At 46.6% G+C, this 23,931-nt stretch overlaps 1 protein-coding gene across 3 annotated transcripts in view; it reads left to right on the top strand.

Moving 5' to 3' along the window:
* LOC101948381 (class I histocompatibility antigen, F10 alpha chain-like) overlaps positions 1 to 17,536 on the top strand; it is a 41,018-nt gene extending 23,482 nt beyond the window's left edge. For all 3 annotated transcript variants that reach the window (XM_065578256.1, XM_065578254.1, XM_065578255.1), the window contains 6 exons: positions 5,847 to 6,122; positions 7,996 to 8,271; positions 10,064 to 10,165; positions 10,583 to 10,615; positions 14,938 to 14,979; positions 15,521 to 17,536. In XM_065578256.1, coding sequence (XP_065434328.1) covers positions 5,847 to 6,122; positions 7,996 to 8,271; positions 10,064 to 10,165; positions 10,583 to 10,615; positions 14,938 to 14,979; positions 15,521 to 15,525 — 734 coding nt within the window. In that variant the 3' untranslated portion in view covers positions 15,526 to 17,536. The remainder of the gene's footprint in view (positions 1 to 5,846; positions 6,123 to 7,995; positions 8,272 to 10,063; positions 10,166 to 10,582; positions 10,616 to 14,937; positions 14,980 to 15,520) is intronic.
* Positions 17,537 to 23,931: the final 6,395 nt, after the last annotated feature.

Here is a 23,931-nt window from a genome sequence, read left to right as displayed (position 1 = left end):
CATGATCAGGCAGAAGGCGACTTCTTTCAGAACACAAAATTCTATTCAATGATGAAAAAGAATGCTCAACTGTAGCTGTTGTGATTGGGAATAGCAAGAGAGGAATTCCTACTTCTTTCATCCCAGGAAACATAGTATAAAGATTGGGTCGAGCCACTAGTGATGATAAAAAGAGGAAGTTGAAGTCAAATCTTCATTCATTCATTGTATGATATTCCACTCTGTGTTCAAATTCTCTATTCTGTCCTGAGCACATGGCAGCCCCGTTGCTGGTAGTGCCTCACTCCACTCAACTGTCAGTGTTTTATAGGACAGGGATCTGTAAAAGCTACGTAGAGGTTGAGTAGAATCTAGAAGTCACTGTTTTAGATTTTTAAGAATCAAGTCTATGTACTTTTTCAGTTGTCTTAACAAACACTTCTTGTCCTCTTCACTTAAGGATTCAATATAAATGCCATCATTAGTCAACTTCTGGACTGAAGTCTTTGCTTCTTCCAGTACTTTTTCAGTGGATAGCTCTCTGATTGATCCAAATGAAGCTTCTATTGCTGGACAAAGATACTAGGTTTGCGCCACAGCTCAGAGAGCTGTTGTAGCAGACGCCTGGATGGCATTGTTTAATGACCCAAATGGTTCAATAGCCTTCTCTGAACGTAGTCGCAAAAGTAATCCACCAGCCTCACTACTTAGATCCATCCCATCTTGGTAGATACTTTCCAAAGCCAGTAATAACGGCTGGAGTAATTTTAAGACAACAGCCAAGGATCGTTGATGAGAAAGCCAGAAGGTTTTCCCAGGTTGAACTAATTTGAATTTTCCAAGCTATTCAGTCTTTTTGGACTCTTGCTGAAAAAAGAATATAATGAAGACATTACATTTATAGCTTTTTAAATGCTTTTTGAAGAGTCTGCAGCTTGTACTAGCACTATTTGGAGTAGATGGCCTCTGCAGTGTGTATAGGAGAGGTTAGGGTTGCACTTTTCTCTGAGCAAAGCTTGTACTCCACAAGGTCTTCCAGAGCAGTTTGCAGCTCCATCAAATGCACAAGCAGCCATCTGTTTGGGGTCCAGTTGGCAGGCATTTAACTCTTCTAAGATGTGGGTTGTCACAGATGCAGCCGATGTATCTTCTATAACTTGAACATCTAGAAATGCATCTGCTGGCCTACCACTGACATCAAGATAACGTACACAATGATTTAATACTTGATGCCCATTTTCACTGGTGCATTCATCAGCCATGTATGCAAATTTTTTGAATGTGGTGAGAGAATTCTTCACTTTTTCAACTGTTGAGACTTTCACTGTTGCACCACATGCTTCTAGCCAGTCAGTTGAGTTTCTTGCAGAAAGATAGTGAGCATTTGCTGGCTTTGTTCGGAACCAGTGTTCAACTTCAGGATGAACAAGTGACAATGCACTTAACATTGGCCTCCAGTTTGTAGTGTGTGGTATCTCTTGCTTAAATAGAAAGTATGATGCCACAGCCATGTTTGTTCGCATGAACTGTGTTGTGTCTCTGGTGTTCTTAACAGACTCATTAACACTCAACCGGTGTTGTCCTTGGTCAGTGGAGACTCAGAGTTCAGAGGTGCTTTCACGTGAGTTCACCTCCCAGGTGGGGGGCAAGAAGGCACCTTGCTTGTTCCTCCAGCTGGCCACTGTTGTTCATTGTACCACCATTCACTCCATTGCTCCTGTTGCCAATGGCTCTGCGCTGTCACCTTCTGCTGCCACTGTGACCTCTGCAAGTTGGTCTCTTGAGGTTCCACCCCGCTCTCAGTGATTTCAGCTGAGCTCTCAGTGAGGGAACCTCGCTGCTAGTGCAGGGTCGTTTCTTCCACAGAAACACTGCCCCACAGCAGATCTAAGCACTTAGACCTGATTATCAGTGATTTCAGCTCTACTGGTTACTTAACAAAACAAAAGACTCTCTATGGAGCCTAATCAGCTCTGTCTTTAAACAGTGGAGAGGGGCAGGTCAAATAGTACTTGTGACTCAGGCAGACCATCAAGCAAAACACCTGTCCCCACCCTCTCTCCATGCCCTCAATCAGCACAGGCTAAGTACATTTCTACTGCCCTTTACTCATACAATAAAAATAACAACATTTTGTTATCCCCCCCCACCCCCGCATTCAAGTGATTTGTAACCCAACCCCAGCCAAAATCTATCACTTGGGCAACACAGCTCTGTTTGCTAGATACCTAGGTAGATTAGGTGTGAATGTAAATACAATCTGGTCCTGAAGCCTTTTCCCCCCAGCCCCAGCTCATCACTAGCTGTCAGGGAGAGCTCATTTAGACTTTGCTTACAAATAATAATTTGAAATTATTAGATTGGCAGCATCACCAAAATGAATGCACTGACATTGTCATAAAAACAACAGCTGTATAATGAAGCTAGTCTCTGTTCATACTTTTCAAATCTATGATACTTTTTCAGATACATGTATTTTATCATACACTTTATATGCTTTTAAAGTGTGTATTAATGTTTCAGTTTCAATTCAAATGTCCAAACAATCACGAAATTGGCAACACTACATGTAACTAGTTCACAAAACCCGGGGGGGGGGGGGTAATTGGGGAAATTCAGGGGGGTGTACACCCTCCCTAGGGGGGGTATAGGGAAATCCCTGATTAGAGCTCTTATGTCAAAACCTCCATATACAGTGTTCTTTAAAGACAAGGTAGAACATCGCCCCCCACCCCATGTTCCTGCCGAAGGTAGTCTCGCAGTTTCATAGTAATCGGGCTATTTCCCTGCCCATTTTTTCCCAAAGCTGCACAAGAATAGGGAGGAATGATATCTCCATACTCTGGATGTTAGGTAGGGTGTCCTGGTGTTCTATATAGAAAGGACTATATAGAAAGTCGATCCGGAAATCCACACGGCTCTTTGTGACAGTAGCTGATAGAATGAAAGGCTCAGAGAATTTCATCCTGGATCACATTGTGCACTCACATGTGCTACGAGCAGGCATGTGTCCCACCACCTGCCTTCCTGATGGCCCATTCTATGAGAGCACAAACTTCCTCAGTGGTGGTTGTGGCCCAGGCCCAATCCAGGACATTTGCAGAGCAGCGACTTGGGTGTCAGTACATACTTTTTCTTCCAACTATGCAATCGCTCAGCAAGTTAGAGATGACACTGGGTTTGGTTGGGCAGTGTTCTAATCCATGTGTCTATGAACTCTGAGCCCACCTCTTACGGTACTGCTTGGGAGTCACCGAACATGAAATGGATATGTGCAAGCATTTGAAGAAGAAAAAACCTTTCTGTAACTGTTGTTTGAGATGTGTTGCACACATCCATTCCATGAGCCACCCTCTTACCCCTCTGTTGGAGTTGCTGGCAAAAAGGAACTGAGGAAGTGCAGGGTCAACCAGTCCCCTCACACTGCACTAGAGAATCAGAATCATAGAATAGCAGGGTTGGAAGGGACCTCAGGAGGTCATCTAGTCCAACCCCCTGCTCAAAGCAGGACCAATCCCCAACTAAATCATCCCAGCCAGGGCTTTGTCAAGCCTGACCTTAAAAACCTCTAAGGAAGGAGATTCCACCACCTCCCTAGGTAACCCATTCCAGTGCTTCACCACACTCCTAGTGAAAAAGTTTTTCCTAATATCCAACCTAAACCTCCCCCACTGCAACTTGAGACCATTACTCCTTGTTCTGTCATCTGGTACGACTGAGAACAGTCTAGATCCATCCTCTTTGGAACCCCCTTTCAGGGAGTTGAAAGCAGCTATCAAATCCCTCCTCGTTCTTCTGCAGACTAAACAATCCCAGTTCCCTCAGCCTCTCCTCATAAGTCATGTGCTCCAGCCCCCTATTCATTTTTGTTGCCCTCCGCTGGACTCTTTCCAATTTTTCCACATCCTTCTTGTAGTGTGGGGCCCAAAACTGGACATAGTACTCCAGATGAGGCCTCACCAATGTCGAATAAAGGGGAATGATCATGTCCCTCGATCTGCTGGCAATGCCCCTACTTATACAGCCCAAAATGCCGTTCGCCTTCTTGGCAACAAGGGCACACTGTTGACTAGAGGGCGCTAGAGCCAGCCTGATGGGTACCACCGAGGGAAAAATTTCCGGTGACTGTGTGCGTGGCACGCACACCTAGTGTGGAATGGATGTGTGCAACACATCTGTAAGAACAACCATTACAGGAAGTTTAGTAACTGGTTTTTGTCCAGATCTGGGGCATAGTTCAGGGACGCAGCTTAGTGGGCTTGGCTCTCACCTATGGCTGTGACACCAAATTGTATTTTAATCCCTTGGCCTACATTTTTCCAAAGTGATTAGTGATTTTTGGGTGTCTGATATGCAGAGGCCGGGTGCTCCCGCTTTCTGATCAGACCCCTTTAAAAGGTCTCAGTTGGGCACCCAAAATCACTAGTCATTGCTGAAAATCTAGGCATTTACCTTGATGTATCTAATGCAGGGTGGGGGAGGGGTGAAAATATTTGGGACCCTATGTTGCCAGTGCAGAGAAAAGTTCTCGTCCGCATGTTTATCTTTGGCCTTGTAGGTTCATGCGCACGCAGTCTTTCCTTCCCCCCCTTCTTTTTCCCATTCTTATCACTACTGCGTTTGCTAGTGTGAGCGAAACTGCAGCTGTCTGCTAGAAAAGCTGACTGTTACATATTCTGCTTTTAGGCTGTCAGCATGTAGGTAGGTTAAAGTTCACAAGATGGAGTTACTGTGGCTCACTTAGACCCAGAGCAGGGGGGTTTCATCGGCACTTATGGTCTTCCACCCCCCCGAGTTACCTGGCAGCTATGCCTAGTGACGCCAACACCTGTTTGGGTCACTTTTGTGCCCCCATATTCTGCCCTGTTTTCCAAGCTAGGGGTCTGATCCGTTCCTCACATGTTTCAGTCCTCGTGATCCCCACAGTGTTCTCTGTTCACCACAGCCTCCCTCTCTCTCCCCTAAACTCTCCTTCCTGTCCTCCTCCCCTCCCTGCCTCCTGTCAGCCCAAGGGTGGCTGTATTAATGGAGTCTGCTCTTGGTTCTGTGCGAGATGGTGGCCGTTGTTGTGAAGATTAGCCTGGCTGTAGGAAAATGGTGGCCAGCTGAACTAAGGGTCGTCAATGGCCTGATCCTTACAGGGAATCACCTTGAGACAGTGGCCATGTGAAAAAGAGGCCAAGCAGCTGAAGTTGGTTCTTTGCTGTTCCTAGATTGAGCTGGGGGCACGGGGAAGATGGGGCAGGGAAACAGAGTGACCCTGGGGATTCTGTGAGGTTAATTAAACCAGAGCAGTGGTTAGTATGGGGGACAGACCTCCTGTACCCCCTCCCTACAGGGACATGAGGGTACTGTGAATGGAGGAGGTGGGGAACCAAGTGACCCTGAGGACCTACAAAATTAATACAACCAGAGCAGGAGAGAGTGGGGTACAGACCCTCTGCCTCTTCTCCAGAATGATCCTGACTACCAGAATTGCAGGGATCCTCAGAAAGCAGAAGGGAGTTGGAGGGGATAGACCCCTGCAATATCCAGAGTACTCCCTCTGGGGTCGTGCCACCCTGCACCCCCTGCAGGGACATACAAGAACAAGCAGCAGTGAGGTACTTCTGGAAGGTTGTGAGCTCTCTGCAGTGGGGGGTCTTTAGTGTACAAGACCCAACTGATGGAGAGGGCGCCCCCTGCAGGTTTGGGTTCCCTCCTGAAAGGAGCTGGGAGGGTGTAGGACGCAACAGCTTAAGTGGGAACCCCATTTCTCAGGGGAGGAAGGGCCCAGTAGCAAGGGGAGGACCCACTGGGTTACATGCAGTGGAGTCTTGGTGAGATTTTCAGAGAGAGGCTGCTGCTGACCCTCAGCTGTGTTTCAGGGTTTCACATTATCCAGACGATACGCGGGTGTGATCTCCGGGAAGACAACACCATTCAGGGGTTTTACCAGGATTCATATGATGGACGAGTATTTATGACCATCGATAAGGAGACCATGACTTGGGTAGCAGCAGATATTGGGGTTCAGATCACCAAGAGGAGATGGCATGCTGAAGTATGTGACAACCAGCGGTGGAAACACTACCTGGAAGAGGAATGTATTCCCTGGCTAAGGAGTTCTCTAGAGTACGGGAAGGAGACTCTGCAGAGGAAAGGTAAGGCAGGGGGACAAATTCCACCCAGGAGGTCACTACTGGTTACATCTCCATTCCCTAGCCCCAGTTCCAAAATGGAGCAGGGGGGTAGGGGGCAGTTCAGCTAACCTTGCGCCAGGGATGGGTGGGGAAACACCCCCTGCCCCCAGCCCGCTCTGGTGGAAAAAGATATAAGAAATTGATAAATGTTAAAAGCAGCTCACTGTAGAGGAGATGTATTTTTAGAGCCACTTGACCAAATGAGCCTAAATTTGCGCCACAAATTCTATGTCTTCCCCTGGTGTGATGCAGCGGTTATCAAGGCAATCTGCCTGTGCGGGTGCATTTTAGAGCACTTTGAAAAATAGACTCTGTAGAGAAAGCTCCACTCAAGCTTAATTATGGAAGTGCCACCACTTCTATGGACACCAGCGTCATTCACCATGTGATTCTTCCTCATTCGCTATCTGTACCATCATATTTGTTGTGTGACCCCCAGGCCCTGTGTTCCACCAATGACAGTAGCTTTGTTCTTGTTGCCTCTTTGTCCAAACTTCTGCCACAGTCATCTACGTGCTTCCTTCCATGCCATCCCCTACATGTGGAATTGCCCTCCCCATACTAAGCTGGAAGAATGTTACCCTTGTCCTCCTTAAACTTTCCCCCTCCAGACCTAACTTTGCTGCAATGATTTCATACTTGATTCTTTTATCAATAAGACATCAGATAATCACACTCAGTCAAATTTATTACGAAAGCATTTTAGTTAAAGATTAATCAGCACAAACATAGAAGGGAAGAGGTTAAATGCTTTAATGCTCCAACTCAGGAGGACAGTTGCAGCATAGTCTGCTTCAAAATGTTAACTCACTATTACCCCTGTATGTACCTTATCTGTTACTGTGGACACAAATTTCCCAAATTAGTTAGCATCATTATACACCCTAATGCCTTGCATGGTGTCAAATATCAGGGGATAGCCATGTTAGTCTGTATCTACAAAAACAACAAGGAGTCTGGTGGCACCTTAAAGACTAACAGATTTATTTGGGAATAAGCTTTCGTGGGTAAAAACCTCACTTCTTCGGATGCATCAGACTCCTTGTTGTTTTTATACACCCTAATCTTTACCTTCCCAAACAGTTTGCGCTTGCTGTTCAGGGTTACTTGAAATTTGTACCCATTTTTTTGCAAAAATTATACCAGTTGCTTATTTCTCTCACAAACCTCAGCAGAACATTATCTTGTCCTTGGCCCTCTTTACAAATACCAAGAAGAAAAAGCCATACACAGCAGTGTAATGTGTATTTCCGTGCCAAGGGGTGGGAAACTGATTTTTCAACATGTATAAATCCTTTTGAAATCCATAATATTGGGGTAAAGAGTTTTGGTAACAACCTACAAGAAATTAGCCAATTAATATTAGCTAGTTTGAGGGGCAATTTAGCACTGTGTATCACTTTTTGTTTAATGGTCCTTTTCATCTCTAATTGGTCAGTTTATCTAGTTCATTTTTTGCTCCATGGCTAGGGCAAGATTATTTCCTCTTTCATATCCAGGTACTGATAGGAGATGAGCACAAATGTAGCATGTAATTAAGGATTGACACCTCTATCTGGAGCTTAGTGAAGCAATTCAAGGTACTTCTGTCACTGTGGTTGGGAGCAGAGGCCAGGTCAGGGACCTGGATTCAGGATTCACCGTTGCTGATGCTGTGAATTCAGCACAGGAATTCTATGACATGATGGTTCTCTCTCATCAGAGGGATTCCGTCTCATGAACTTTCATCCTCTCCCACTGCTGGGGTCTCAGAATTTCATGCTGCAAAGCTCCAGCAAAAACTGCCTGGATTAGAGCTTGAAAACAACTAACTTCAATTTCTTCTTTTTCCCAGTGCGCCCAACAGCTAGAGTGAGTGACAGGTCATCTCATGACGGCCTCACCACCCTTTCCTGTAAGGTCAGTGGGTTCTACCCCCGGGACATCACCGTGACCTGGCTGAGAAATGGGGAGAGCAGACAGCAAGAGACCTACTCTGAAGGCATCCTACCCAGTGGGGATGGGACCTACCAGACCTGGGTGACAATGGAGATCGATCCCAAGATCAAAGCCCATTATTCATGTTACGTGGAGCATGAAAGCCTGTTAGAGCCACTCTCTGTCTCCTGGGGTAAGGAGTTTGTGTGTGTGTCCGTTTTCCTAGTGGGGGAGGGGGAATCCATTAAACTCAACCCCTGAAAAATTCTCATTCGGATTTATAGGCTGAAGCTGGAATTTCCTCAGGGTCTGTGAGGCCCTGTCCTCTTTGGCCCCTGTCCCTCTGCAGTCAAGTTCTCGTGCTAGAATTGGGGTCTGCAGTGCCTGGGGCTCATGTCTTGCTCTCCAGTTTGCTGGATACATCTCAGCAATACAGTGTCTCTGAAGGGAGAATATTAACAATGAGACATTAAGGCCTGAAGGGACCATTCTAATAATCTGATCTGAGCTTCTGCATAGCTCAGGGTAGGGGGAATCACAGCAGGGACCCTGACATCCAGTCTGGTCATCTGTGGGCAAACTAGATCTGATCCTTCAGAAAGAGATGCCCATTCCAGATGTAGAGACATCCCAGGGGAAGCTTAAATCTGCCCCTTATTTCCAGACAGAATTGGTCTTGCTTTAGCTTGCAGCCTGGTCTCAACTTCATGCACTCGTGGTCCTGCCATGAGTGCAGGGGACCGGACTAGATGACCTCTCAAGGTCCCTTCCATTCCTATGATTCTATAATTCAGCAGGTTCTCATAAACTCAGCTCTGCAGGCCTTGCCCATTCTTGCCTATGTGGCCAGAGAGAGATGTTTAATGTTGGGAGCAGCTTGTTTCTGTGCGCAGTGGTGCTGGAAGAGAGGGTATGACCTTGGAATGGAGTGAGGTGGCAGATTAGAGCCCTGCATCAGCGGGGAAAGTCTCCTACACCCCTAATATAAGAAAGTTGAGCGAGAATTTTTTACACATGGAGCTGCCTTCCAGCCATCTTTTTGCTTGGTTAATTGGGATGTGGAAAAATGCAACATTTGGAAGTGCAAACAATTTCTAAAAGGGCAGCCTTCACTGGAAATCTAGTCAGCGGATGGTTTCACATCATAATCCTGCTACCATGTCCCCTGCCAATTTTTGTGTCAAACCACATTTCCTTATTCTCTTATAAATATTTTTCTTTTTGCTGTATTATTATGTGGGTCTTTCAGACAACAGGAGAAGCTGATTAGTGAAACTGAAAGTGTATACAGAACTCGGGGTTTAACAGGTTTATATATACCAAGAAGAGTATTAAAATATTTCTATCCTCCCCTCTTAACTTCCTGCCTCCTCAAAGCATGCATTGTGTCTGTAACTCCATTCATGGCAGGGAAATCTAGAGCTTTGAGGTCAGTTTCCACTTTGTCAACCGGATTCTCACAATGGGACTGTATTTCATTAGTCATGAAAGTCAATGTGGTCAAGGGAGGTTTAGGTGCTGGGAGCCAGGACTCCTGGGTTCTGTCCTTGGCTCTGGGAGGACAGTGGGGGCTAATGGGTTAGAGCAGGAGGGGCTGGAAGTCAGGATTCCTGGGGTCAATTACTGACTCGCTGTGTGACCTTCAGCAAGTCTTTCCCCCCCTCCAATTCAGGGATGATACTGAATCCACACAGAGGTTTATGAAGGTTGATTAATGTTATAAAGGTCTTCTATTTTAAGTGCTACATATTTATTAGGAATTGAAGTGGTAAAGGGTGTGTACAGGACTTTCTATGGTGGGGTGTAATGCATGGTGGCTGTGTGGTGCTCACTGGAAGGGGTGCATGGTCGCAGGACTCAGCCCTATTCTGGGGAGCTGACTGACTGATCCCTGCAGTGGGATGAAAGAGGGTTTTTACTTGGGGGCTGGAGGGTCGGGGGGGGGGAGGGATTCCCCATTGATCATTCTCTCCATTCCATTTCAGAACCAAATAACAATCTGATTCCTGTTGTCGCTGGAGTTATCACTGCAGGTGTCCTGATGGGTGTTATAATTGGAGTAGTCCTCTGGAAAAAGGAACGCCCAGGTAAAGAGCCTGGGATGGGGGGATTCCCTGGACTTGCTGGGCCCTGCACATACTCCTAAGGACAACAGCAATACAGGAGCCCGTGTCAGGACGGTGTAACTGCCCCACTGCGGGATTGAGCTACTGACCCCCAATGGGAGCTGCTGAAAGGCCAGACCCAGAAACTGGGTGCGGGTTACAGTTTATATGGAGTTAGGTTTTCCAAAGGGCTCAACACCCAGTACACTGAGGTCTTTGGAAACTGTCTCATTGTGTCTTTCTCTCCTGCCAATTGTGAGCGCCTGGGACCTTGAGTCCATTACTGAGCGCCAGGGGTCTGTGCTGGGCCAGGGGCCCTGTTTCTGAGCTGCGGACGCAGATCGGAGTCAGTTCTTGCCTTGGGAGCTGCATTCACTGAAATTTGCCTTTTCTCTGCAGGGAAGGAGGGAGACGGCTATGCTGTAGCTCAGGGTAAGTGACAAGAGACCCATCGCCTCTTTTCAAGTGCCCACCTCTGAACAGCCATCACTATTTGCTTGTGGATTTTAGCCTAGAGGCACTGAGAGGAGATCCTCACTCCCAATCATAGGCCTTGTCTACAAAGAGGATTTTAGGGAAATCTCCAACTATTGCTCTAGCACCATAGAATCGTAGGACTGGTAGGAACTTGGAGAAGTCAGCTTGTCCAGTCCCCTCCCCTCAAAACTGGACTAAGTATTATCTAGACCATCGCTGACAGGTGACTGTCTAACCTGCTCTTAAAAATCTCCACTGACAGAGATTCCACAACTTCCCTAGGCAATTTGTTCCAGGGCTTAACTACCCTGACAGGAAGATTTTTTTTTTAATGTCCAACCTAAACCTCCCTGGCTGCAATTTAATCCATTGCTTCTTGTCCTAGCCTCAGAGGTTAAGAACAATTCTTCTCCCTCTTCGTTTTAGTGTTTGAAAACTGTTATCATGTCCCCTCTGTCTTCTCTTCTCCAGACTGAAAAAACTGGGTTTGTTTAATCTTCCCTCATAGATCATGTTTTCTAGAGCTTTATTTATTTTTTGTTGCTCTTCTCTGGACTTTCTCCAATTTGTCCACTATCCTTCCTGAAATGTGGTGTCCAGAACTGGACACAATACTCCATTTGAGACTTAATAAGCGCGGAGTAGAATGGAAGAATTACTTCTCGTGTCTTGCTTACAACACTCCTGCTAATGCAGCCCAGAAGGATGTTTGCTTTTTTTGCAACAGTGTTACACTGCTGACTCATATTTAGTTTGTGATCCACTACGACCCCCAGATCCCTTTCCGCAGTACTCCTTCCTAGGCAGTCATTTCCCATTTTGTATGCGTGCAACTGATAGTTTCTTCCTAAGAGGAGTACTTTGCAGTTGTCCGTATTGAATTTCATCCTATTTACTTCCAGATCATTTTGAATTTTAATCCTATCCTCCAAAGCACTTGCAACCCCTCCCGGCTTAGTATCTCCATAGACCTTATAAGTGTACTCTCTATCCCATTATCTAAGTCATTGATGAAGATATTGAACAGAACCGGACCTGGAACTGATCCTTGTGGGACACCACTTGATATACCCTTCTAACTTTGACTATGAACCACTCACAACTGCTCTCTGGGAATGGTTTTCCAGCCAGTTCAGTTCCATCTACGCTGTATTTCCCTAGTTTATGAGACGGTCATGTGAGACTGTATCAAAAGCCTTACTAACGTCAAGATATACCACATCTACCACTTCCCCCTCATCCACAAGGCTTGTTACGCTGTCAAAGAAAGCTATCAGGTTGGTTTGACAAAATTGGATCTTGACAAATCCATGCTGACTGTTACTTACCACCTTATTATCTTCTAGGTGTTTGCAATCTGATTGCTTAATTATTTGCTCCATTATCTTTCTGGATACTGAAGTTAAGGTGACTGGTCTGTATTTCCCTGGGTTGTCCTTATCCCCTATTCTGTAGGCTGGCGCTATATTTGCCCTCCAGTCTTCTGGAATCTCTCCCATCTTCCATGACTTTTCGAAGATAATCACTAATGGCTCAGATATCTCCTCAGTCAGCTCCTTGAGTATTCTAAGATGTATTTCATCAGGCCCTGGCAAGTTGAAGAGATCTAACTTGTCTAAATCATTTTTAACTTGTTTTGTCCCTATCTTAGCCTCAGATCCTACCTCATTTTCACTGGCATTCACTATGTTAGATGTCCAGTCGTTATGAAAAATTTTGTTGAAAACTGAAACAGAAAAGTCATTTAGCACTTCTGCCTTTTCTACATTTTCTGTTATTGTCTTTCCGTCCTCATTGAGTAATGGGCCTACCCTGTTCTTGCTTTTAATGTATTTGTAGAAGGATTTTTTGTTACCCTTTTTATCTCTAGCTAATTTAATCTCATTTTGTACATTGACCTTTCTAATTTTTTCCCTACCTGCTTGTGTTGTTTGTTTTTAGTTATCCTTTGTAATTTGACCTAGTTTCCACTTTTTGTAGGAGTCTTGAGTTTCAGATCCTTGAAGATCTCATGGTTAAGCCAGTGTGGTCTCTTGCCATCCTTCCTGTCTTTCCTATGCAGTGGGATAGGTTACACTTGTGCCCTTGATAATGTCCCCTTGAATAATTTCCAACTCTCTCAAATTGTTCTTCTCCTTAGACTTGCTTCCCATGATGGGATCTTATCTACCAATTCCCTGAGTTTGCTAAAGTCTGCCTTCTTGAAATCCATTATCTTTATAGTGCTGTTTTCTTCCTACAATTCCTTAGAATCGTGAACTCTATCATTTCATGATCACTTTCACCCAAGCTGCCTTCCACTTTCAACTTCTCAAATAGTTCCTCCCTGTTTGTCAAAGTCAAATCTAGAACAGCCTCTCCCCTCACTGAAGAAGTGAGGTTTTTACCCACGAAAGCTTATGCCCAAATAAATCTGTTAGTCTTTAAGGTGCCACCAGACTCCTTGTTGTTTTTGTAGATACAGACTAACACGGCTATCCCCTGATACTTTCCTCTCCCCTAGTAGCTTTCTCCACATTCTGAAATAAAAATTGTCTCCAATAAATTCCAGGAACTCATTGGATAATCTGTGCTCAGCACTGTTGTTTTCCCAGCAGAGGTCTTCTTCAGTAGTGTAGAGTGGCTGTAGACACATATTCTATAACCTTGCTCAGAAGAAGTCTAGATGATACAGTGGTTAAAATCACCTGGACCCCATCTCCTCAATTGCTCCACCTTTGCTATCTCTGGTGGAATTGCATTGCTTGTGGGTATGGGTCCCAATTTTGCTTATGTAGACAAGGCGATAGTCAGGAATGTATACAGTGGTGGCTGAGTGTGACCCTGAAGGTGTCTGACCTGCTTTTAATGTTACACTTCTTTTGATTTACCTGAAAGTTGGTTTTGGTGCTTGTGAAATCTGGGTCTGATCCAAAGCCTGTTGAAGCCAATTGGGAGTCTTTCCATTGACTTCAGATCAGCACCACTCTGTCACCTCAATGACAACAAGTTCAAATCCCCTCCTCGTTTGTCTCCTGCAATTAGCTTTAGGAACAGACCAAGACTAAAACTATGGGGAATATTTACATAAATTATGGACTGTCTCGGAGGCCATCTAATGCCTGGTACAAAGAGAGAGAGAGAAACAGTTTGTGTATGAGACACCAAACTGTGTGTGTGTGTGTGTGTGTGTGTGTGTGTGTGAGAGAGAGAGAGAGAGAGACAATGTGCATATGTGCTGGCTGCTGGGGAAGTCTGAGAGACAGTATTGCAGTCTCTTTAAGGCACTCACACCAGAAGGCTCAGACCGCAGCAGCTGAGCTGTCTTGCTCCTGATCCCTGTCCCCCCTCCCCCGCACTGCGGAGATGGGTCACATGGGTGGGGGGAGGAGAACCCTTACATCAGCACCACCCCCTCCTCCCCGTTCTGCACAGCCATGAGGGGAGTCCAGGGAGCAGCTGGCCAGGGGCTCCAAGGCAAAGAGCAGGAGCAACGCGGCTGCAGAGCAGCGGCGGGAGGTGCACCTGAACACTCGCCACCATGCGCAGCTCTGTTAATTAAGTGCGCGGCATTTGATTCACTCCTGGGTGGCCACGCGACCACGCAGCTTAGAGGGAACACAGGTTGAAAGTGAAGTCTATGGTGTGCTTGAAGGACCTGTCTGGACACAGACTGAAGGGGGCAGAGTTGAGGTTGTTTGGCAGGGGTATCTGTGGAACTCCTTGCCAGAGGATGTTGTGAAGGCCAAGACTATAACAGGATTACAAAAAGAACTAGATAAATTCATGGAGGATAGGTCCATCAATGGCTATTAGCCAGGATGGGCAGGGATGGTGTCCCTAGCCTCTGTTTGCCAGAAGCTGGGAATGGGCGACAGGGGATGGATCACTTGATGATTCCCCGTTAGTCATTCCCTCTGGAGCACCTTGCATTGGCCACTGTCAGAAGACAGGATACTGGGCTAAATGAACCTTTGGTCTGACCCAGTATGGCCATTCTTATGTATCCTTAATCCAGCATTTCCTAGTTTGCTAGCCTTCGAATGTTGAGTATTCAGTGCTCCCATTCTGAAGAGGCATGAGAAGCACAAAGCAGTGCTATCCCCCTACAATGGTAACACTTTTTGTATGTAAATAATGGAAATCCAGGGCAGCTGCACTGTAGACTGATTTGTGCACCAACCATCTCACTGCTAGGGAAGAGTAAGGTGATGAGTCCCTATATCTACTAACTACGCTGAAACCCTGCCTTGTGAGAGAAGCTAATATACTCTCTCTTCTCTTCCTCCTCTGCACAGCAAATGACCAAGGATCTAGTGATTCTGACATATCTGCCAAGGGTAAGTGAGGGGGCTCTAGCATAGGGGTTCACTGCTCTCACTGAGGCCTCTGGAGAGAGACACCTCGTCCAAGTCATTGGACCCCGAGTCTCACTGGCCCGTCCCCTCTAGCAAACCCATCCCAAGGAGCGGAACAAGGGAGTTCTGGATCTCTTATTTCTCTTTTATTCACACTGGGGGTGCAGGAACAGGTTTGCAGCCAAATCCCCCTTGTTTTCTCTGTGATGAATTTAGGTGTGAAAGACTCTAGTGAGAGGGATTTCTCTGTGGCTGCTGTTACAGCATGGGCTGAGATTTGTAATGATAAATCCAGCTGTTTCAGAGAACAGTCTCCAGTGAAACTGCAGGGAGGAAGCAGGAGGGACAGAGCCCAGCACCTGAGGCTCCAGGAACACAGGTCTCTTTGTCAGCAGGGTTAGAGATTTTGTTCACTGAACACTGCAGCCACTAGGGTGACCGTCCCACAGCAGTGTGCACGGTCATTGCAGAACATTATGGCAGGTTCACTTTAATAGACGTTGCCTGTGTTTAACTTCTGCAGCTTAACAGAGCCTGCTGGAGCCTGTGCCACACCCTGAGGGGATCCCAGAGAGGAAGATGGATGAGCTCTGCTCTGTCTCCTGACAAGAACCAATCAACATCTCCCTGGCTTTTCTCTGGCACTTGGAGTGTCCTGTGTGGGATTTCTGGCCTCATCTGTCTGCTCACTGAACCACTTTTTGCTTTTCAGATGCAACAGTTTTCTATAATAATTTCCAAAATTTTAATGGATAAAAACATTTTTAGTAAGATTATGGTATTTGCTACATTTAGTGTGTGCACTCAGTGCTCTGTGCTGTGCAGTGCTGTTTGCACACCCTGTACGATACGCTAAATATGTGAGCAGTAACTGCTTGTGTGTATATGGTGGGGACTTATTTTTTTTCTGTAGAATTTCATTATTATAACATGGTAAATTGCCTGGTCTACTCACAGCTGGTAGTGCTGTTGCCATCATCAGCTGAGGAAGTCTGTTGGACAGGAATAAGTGTCTGCGTTTAGTTTATAAGTGCCTCTAATGTCCTTTTCACCATTCATAGAGCCATAGAAATGCTGGGCTAGTAGGGCCCTCAAGAGGTCATCAAGTCCAGCCCCTGATCTCAAGCAGCACCAAGTAAACCTAGACCATCCCTGACAGGTGTTTATCCAGCCTGTTCTTAAAAACCTCCAATGATGGGGATTCCACATCCTCTCTAGGCAACCTGAAATGGGGCATTTTCCTAATGTTGCATATGTATACTGTGCCTCAGTTTCCCCAATGTGCTGCATGTCTCACTAAGGTGGGAGAGGGTGTTTGTTGTTGCAGAGGACTAGGTGTGACCCAGTCTAACAGCCTGGATCCCAGACCAAGGCCTGGACACTTTGTAACTTAGCGACGGATGACCTGAAGGCCCATCCCAACTTGGAGCCAGACAGTTATGGGCAGCAGAGAGAACAAAGAGCTGAAGAGACAGTTACATGGAGATCTGTTTGCCCGGGAAAGAAGACAAAGGATGGAGGCGGGGCCTTGGAGGTGATACAGCGTGGGCTGCAGAAAGGAGTCGTCACTTCTGGGCTGGGAACAAAGAGCGGCCTGAACCCGCCTGGACGGAGACAGACCCAGATGGACGCCCCTGAGAACATCTTGTGCTGTGCTCCAGACGTACAATAAAGATTTCTGTGTTGCGCTGGCTGAGAATCAGTGAGGCTAGAGAGAGGCAGGCATGCTGAAGGCTCAGACGTGCGGTTCTGGGAGGTGGAGGAGAACCCTACAGCTTAAACCCTGAGCAAAGAGTGACCATATGTAGGGTCAATACTCTAAAGGGCGGTTCCTCTCGGGGGCCATACAGAGCCAAGAGAGCACTGGCCTGTGAGTCTGTGAAAACCTGTTCCACAATTAACTGTCCTTATAGCTAGAAAGTTTTTCCTAATGTCTAACCTAAATTCCCCCTTCTACTATCAGTGCACCTGGAGAACAATTGATCACCGTCCTCTTCATAGCAGCCCTTAATGCAGGGGTAGTTAATTATTTTTTGTCAAAGTCCAAATTTCTTGGTCAATATATAGTCACGGTCCAGACTCAAGAGAAACATTTTTCACACCACAAGTGCCCCTGTTCAGTGAACACATACAAGCTGTAAAATATACCCCGGGGCCTATATTGTTTATGTTCTTAGTGCATTAAATGAAAAATAAAATCAAGCCACTGCATAACATAAAATAACCTCCAAGAATGATAACAAGGAGTCTGGTGGCACCTTAAAGACTAACCGATTTATTTGGGCATAAGCTTTCGTACCACCGGACTCCTCGTTTTTGTGGATACAGACTAACACGGTTATCCCTCTGATACTTATCTCCAAGAAAGATGTAATTTATCTGAAACTTTGAGAAAGTATTTAAAAAAAATGTCAAATAGATGCAGATATTAGCATTAAAAATAACTTTCAGGCAACAGTTCTAAGTTTTGTATGAGTTTTGTCAAATACGGTAATTGTTGGCATATTTGCATAGAGATAGATAAACATATTCAAAACTTTTTCAGCCTTTTGTGGTTTATTTACTGTAAGTATCAGAGTTTGAAAGAAACACTTAGTACACCTGAACTTTTTATCTTGTATGATTCAAGCCTTTCCAATAACAAACACACACCCACCACCACTCCCAGATCCTTCTCAGCAGTGCTGCTGCCAAGCCAGTTTTCCTCATTCCGTATTTGTGCATTTGGTTTTTCTTCCCTACGTGGTGCACCTCACATTTGAATTTCATTTTGTTGTCTATTGCCCAGTTTTCCAATTTATAAAGATTCCTCTGAATTTTAGCTTTATCCTCCGAAGTGTTGGCAACCTCCTTCCCCCTGCCCCACCCTGCAGCTTTGTGTCATCTGTAGCATTGATCAGTATGCTGTCTATACCTACATCCACGTCATTAATAAAGATGTTAAACACTGGACCCAGAACAGATCCCTGTAGAACCCCACTTAAGACCTCCTCTTTTGCCCTCATAATTTAGAGCTTTCTCCTCCCGCTCCAGGTGCAATGACCCTCTATGGGTTAACAGGACCTTTTTCCAGTGAAAGAGCCTTTATCACACAGCGAATATTCTTAAACATGTACATGTATTTATTAGCAATCAACAATTGATCAACAGAATACACACACCAAGCATCTAATGCTCACCACTCCCAATAAAGCAGACAGACATCTCCTAATGGCCAGTCAGGGTTGTGTCATCTGGGGCTCTGGCTTCTCCACAGTCTGGTCATGCAAGGGTTAAAAATCCTAGCAGTTCTGACCTTGAGGTAAGTTAAGTTCCAATGAGCTTGTTTTCTCACCTTCATATAGTTAAAATGAAAGTTTAATACCTTCACCAATTGTTTTACTCAAAGCATTGACTGTCCCCTACATCTAACCAATCATAATCCCTAATGGGCTAAAATAATTTCTCTAGCAACCGCAAAACCTTATAATTTTCACTTATCAGCAAAAGCAGCTTTTAACTAAAACTCACACGGGCGCCCAGTAAGAACCTTGCAGGTACTCCAGGTTAGCTTGTCCATACTCCCTTCCGTTCCAGTGGCTCTGTGATTTTACTGTATCTGTCCCTGTTAGTGATGCTGCAGCTGCACCTAACACTAGTCCAGTCCGCACAGGAGCACTGCAGGGGAGCTGCCTTGTTCCTTCCCCCGTAGTGGGGCTGCCTGGACCCACCCCAGGCAGGTGAGGGCTGCAGTTGAGAGACAGAGATGGCCTGGAGACCCCCCCCCCCCCACCAGCTCCACAGACTGGGCCAGTCCCCTCTGCCTGTCCCATGGAGCCTGCAGGGCTTGCTGGGTGGGGCTCTAACCTCCTGCATGGCTCTGTATCACACCACAGTGTAACTGGGACATGGTGGGGCCTCGGGTGCTGGTGGCTCCTCCCTTGGGAATGTGGGTGCTTGGTGCCCAGGGTTCATCTCTCCTAGTGGCAGAGAGCACAGGAGCTGCCAGTGCAAACTTCATAGCCTTCCCCTCTGCCCATGGGTGGCTGGGCTTAAAGATGCCTCTGAACAAAGCATCTTCACCCAGAAAGCAGCTGATTCCCTGACCCATTGCAGGGTGTGAGCTGGCATCAAACAGCTCACTCTGAGCAGGGCCTTGTACCCTTACCTACCCCTATTTCTCCAGAGTTCAAAGGTCAAAATCCCCCTTAACTCTTCCTTTACATTGAGATGAATAGCGTCTAAGCCGCGTGAACAGTGATTTGCACTAGTTGGTGTGGGGATGGGGGGGCTCGGGGTTGGTTGGGTTGGGGAGCTCCCTGTGCCTATCCCCCATCCCGGAGCCCACTCCAGGCTCATCCATACCCCCCTGTGGTCTCCCAGGAGCTGGGGCTGCCTCCTCTCTGTGTGATGAGTTCCCTTCTTGATGGAGGGCTGTTGCAGCTGCTGTGATCTGGTGTAGTGTCACGCTGTTGTGGCTGTGATGATGACTGTGTCAGTTTCAGGCAGCCCAGTGGCTCTGTGTGAGGGAGCGGCTGATGGGATGTTTTGATCTAGAACAGGGGTTCTCCAACTTCATTGCACCATGACCCCTTCTGACAACAAACATTACATGTCCCCAGGAGGGGGGACCGAAGTCCAAGCCCACCTGAGCCCCACTGCTCTGGGGGGTTGAAGCCCAGGCAGGGGGACCTGTAATCTCAGCCCCATCGCCTAGCGCTGAAGCCCTCAGGCAAGTCTAAGCCAGCCTGCTGACCCCATTAAAATGGGTTCACAGCCCACTTTGTGGCCCCGACCCTCAGTTTGAGAACCGCTGATCTAGAAAGTTAAAATGCTTCTACTGGTACCTAAGTAGCAGCTGCCCTTAATGATTTTATAAAAGAGAATATTTGACATAGTCTATTTTAATGTCAGTAGTAGCAGTGAAATACAAAAACTTATGTAAAAATAATATACTAAATTATCTAAATGAAATTTCAAAATTGTTATATTTTCTAAAATGATTTTTTTTTAAATTCTCATTGGCAGTTTCAAAAAAAATTTTGTTTTCATTCTGAATTGGATCAAAAGCAAATTTCAATGTGTTAAAATTCCCCATAAAATAGAAATTCCAGGTTTTGACCAGCTCTCCCCATAACTCCTGCCTTCCATTATAACACAGCTTTCACCTTCATTAGAATAGTCAATGCTGGTCAAACTATAATGCAACTAACACAGTTTAATACAGCCTGAGGAAGAAACCAGGGATAGTCTGTTCTGTGTTTGTACAGCGCCTAGCGCAATGGGACCCTCGTTCATTCCCATGGCCACTGTGGTAAAACATATGCTAAATGAAAATTCTGTTGGCAGAGGGATCTTGAATGCTGGGAGTGGGGTGTGAAGAGCCTGGAGCCAGCAGAGGGCAGCAGCAACCTCCTGAGTGACCTGTACTCCAGCTAGTGTCTCTGGGGTCATAAGTCGTGATTCTGTACTTAGCCTGGATTGGAAAATGCCCAAAAGTAGGACTGACCTGCCTCTCTACCACAGTGTGATCATCACACAGAGACTCCAGTTCTGGCACAACATGTCACAGGACAGCTGAACTTTCTGGGGAAAAATTGGCTAAATATCGGGTTAAAAACCAACCATTTCTTAAAATGTTCCCTTGTGTCTCACTTTCCTAACCCAGCCTTTCTCAAAGGCCAGGTGAGATGATCAGAATGGAGCCTTCTGTCCTTAACATCTTTGAATTGGGGGAAAGGTGCAAGGTTGAAATGTTAGTAACCACTTGCTCTTCTAATCCTAATTTGGCCACATTGATTTGTATTTAGTTAGTTAGTTAAATATGACGCTAAATAGTGCAAAGGGGGCAACCTGCCTTCATCACCTGCTCCATGCTAAGTGGCCATCAAGGTCAGCAGTCAGAATATTTGGAGCTGACCCCAGCAATCTCTTCCATCAGCACTGGTTTGATTTCGGCCGTTTTCTAGTATGGATCTATGAGGCTAGAGGACCAATGCGTGTTTACAAAGGAATGGCACTACACAGAGTGGCCAAAGGCTGCAGTGGTCTGATAAGGTCGCCAGTGAAGAACACAGACTGAAGTTCCTGTGAAACCATCTGCGGGACTGAGCTGGAGATCAATACGGCTGGAGCTCAGTCTGCAAGGAGACTATGGCCCTGTGGGATTTGCCTTGGAGAAGATTGGGATAATTTAGTGGGAAATTGATCCATGACAGTAATTCATTATTCTACACAAAGGGAAGCCAATAGCAATCTCACAGCTGGCTACTTTCATTTTCTGGTGCTCTCAGCCTGACTCAGCACGGCCAGTCTGCTGGTTTAGGGTGTGTCCTCATTAGGCAACAGGTGTTTCTCACAGTGTGTCAGGGAACATGGGCTAAAATCCTAGTGAAGACGCCAAGTGTAATCTTCACCCACGTTAACACGTCAAGGTATAGCCTAGCAGGGAGCCTTGTCTTTAACTTTACCCGCTAACTCATGTTAAACTGACACCTGCCTCATCTTCACTCCGATGTCAGCGCCTGTTAGTCACCGTGTTTTGTGTAAGACATGGCAAGAAAACATCTCTTCTCCTAGTAAAGACAAGGCCCGTGGGAGGCATGCTCAGCACCATGGCAGGGGCAGTGGGACACAGGATTCCATGGGCTGTGAGATGGGGAGAAGGGGGAGCTGTCTGAGGCCAGTGAGAGGAACCAATGAACTGGATGGTTTACTGGCAGGGAAGCTGTGGGAACATCTCAGCCGGCAGTTACTCTCCTCATGTAGGTTTCCATACACTCCCCTTCCCCCACACATGGAGGGAGGGGAAGCAATGCAGCTGACGCTGTGTGGGTGCAGCAGTGAACAGCTCTGCACCCTCCCTTGGCTCCCCCAGGCAGGGAACTAGCTACAGCTCTCCAGGGGCTCCCCCAGTGCAGGGCACTTGGGGACTTAAGGCTCTGATGGCAGGCAGGGAGAAGGGGAACATGAATCGGGGCATGGATGGATGAGGGGGTTGACATGCTCGTCTGTCACAGATTGACAGGGTCTCTGCTCTGCTCCGCCTTTAACCAGGCTCCTGGGAGTGACCTGTCAGTGTGCCAGGCCCCAAGGGTTCACACTGACACACAAGGGCAGGCCGTGGAGCCTGAATGACTCTGGGACTGAGCCTTCGGCCTCCAGCATCTCCTGTTTCCCACCGTTTACACCAGGGGTGGGCAACCTTTTTGGCCCAAGGGCCACATCTGGGTGGAGAAATTGTATGTAGGTGCCAATCCTGCAGGGAAGCTAGCCCCTAAATTGCTGCCCCAGATAGGGTGACCAGACAGCAAAATCGGGACAGGGGGTGCAGGGTAATAGGAACCTATATAAGAAAAAGACCCAAAAATTGGGACTGTCCCCATAAAATCAGGACATCTGGTCACCCCAGATGGAGGAGTGGGGAGATGTAGATGCCTGTCTCGGTCTTTCTGAACGCGGACAATTGAACCAGGCTGGCCCTGCGGAAAGGCTCCGGTGTCTGGCCCCCTTCCTGGGTCCCAAGCCCATGAAGCTGTTTAGCCAGATGAGCGGGGTGGCAGACCAAGCTTATATGTCTGCGTGTGTTCTCCTGGGCTCTGGCCCCTCAAGCCCCCCGTGGGAGTGGAAGGTGGTGGTCAATGGGGAGACATTCCTGGGGTGGCGGGACCCTGGGACAGAGAGAACTGTTGTCAGGCCCCGGGTGGTGCAGCCCTACCAGATGCTGCAGGGCTGTGTGACCTGGGTGAAGGTCCCCCGGATGAAGCCCCTCGCCCAGCCTATGGCCCACATCCCTGTGCAGACACAGGAGGGATCGGCCCAGCTGGTAGTGGGGGTTCTCCAAGATATCAGCTGTGACCTGCTGTTGGAGGATGACTGTGTCTCTGGGACAGGATCCAGGCCCTTCTCCTGTAATGGCTGGGGATTGGAATTTGAATCCAGGGATCCAGTCGGCTGAGATGGAAGCGATCAGTGTAAATGCAAATGACCTGGCTGGCCGGGAGGAGGAGTTACTAAGCTCTTCAAGTATCAGAGGGGTAGCCGTGTTAGTCTGAATCTGTAAAAAGCAACAGAGGGTCCTGTGGCACCTTTAAGACTAACAGAAATATTCGGAGCATAAGCTTTCGTGGGTAAGAACCTCACTTCTTCAGATGCAAGTAATGGAATTTTCCAGAGGCAGGTATAAATCAGTCTGGAGATAATGAGGTTAGTTCAGTCAGGTAGGGTGAGGTGCTGTGCTAGAGGTTGAAGTGTGAACACCAAGGGAGGAGACACTGCTTTTGTAGTTGGCTAGCCATTTGTTTAATCCTGATCTGATGGTGTCAAATTTGCAAATGAACTGAAGCTCAGCAGTTTCTCTTTGGAGTCTGGTCCTGAAGTTTTTTTGCTGTAAGATGGCAACCTTTACATCTGCTATTGTGTGGCCAGGGAGGTTGAAGTGTTCTCCTACAGGTTTTTGTATACTGCCATTCCTGATGTCTGACTTGTGTCCATTTATCCATATCCTAAAGTATCAGAGGGGTAGTCTTAAAGGTGCCACAGGACCCTCTGTTGCTTTTTACAGATTCAGACTAACACGGCTACGCCTCTGATACTTTAGGATATGGATAAATGGACACAAGTCAGATATTTGTGTCCATTTATTTAGGATAAATAGGACACAAGTCAGATATCAGGAATGGCAATATACAAAAACCTGTAGGAGAACACTTCAACCTCCCTGGCCACACTATAGCAGATGTAAAGGTAGCCATCTTACAGCAAAAAAACTTCAGGACCAGACTCCAAAGAGAAACTGCTGACCTCCAGTTCATTTGCAAATTTGACACCATCAGATCAGGATTAAACAAAGACTGTGAATGGCTAGCCAACTACAAAAGCAGTTTCTCCTCCCTTGGTGTTCACACCTCAACTGCTAGCAGAGGACCTCACCCTCCCTGATTGAACTAACCTCGT

The sequence above is a fragment of the Chrysemys picta genome, chromosome 25, assembly GCF_011386835.1.
Source record: "Chrysemys picta bellii isolate R12L10 chromosome 25, ASM1138683v2, whole genome shotgun sequence".
In the NCBI taxonomy this organism is placed as follows: Eukaryota; Metazoa; Chordata; order Testudines; family Emydidae; genus Chrysemys; species Chrysemys picta.
This window is presented reverse-complemented; position numbering and strand designations above follow the sequence as displayed.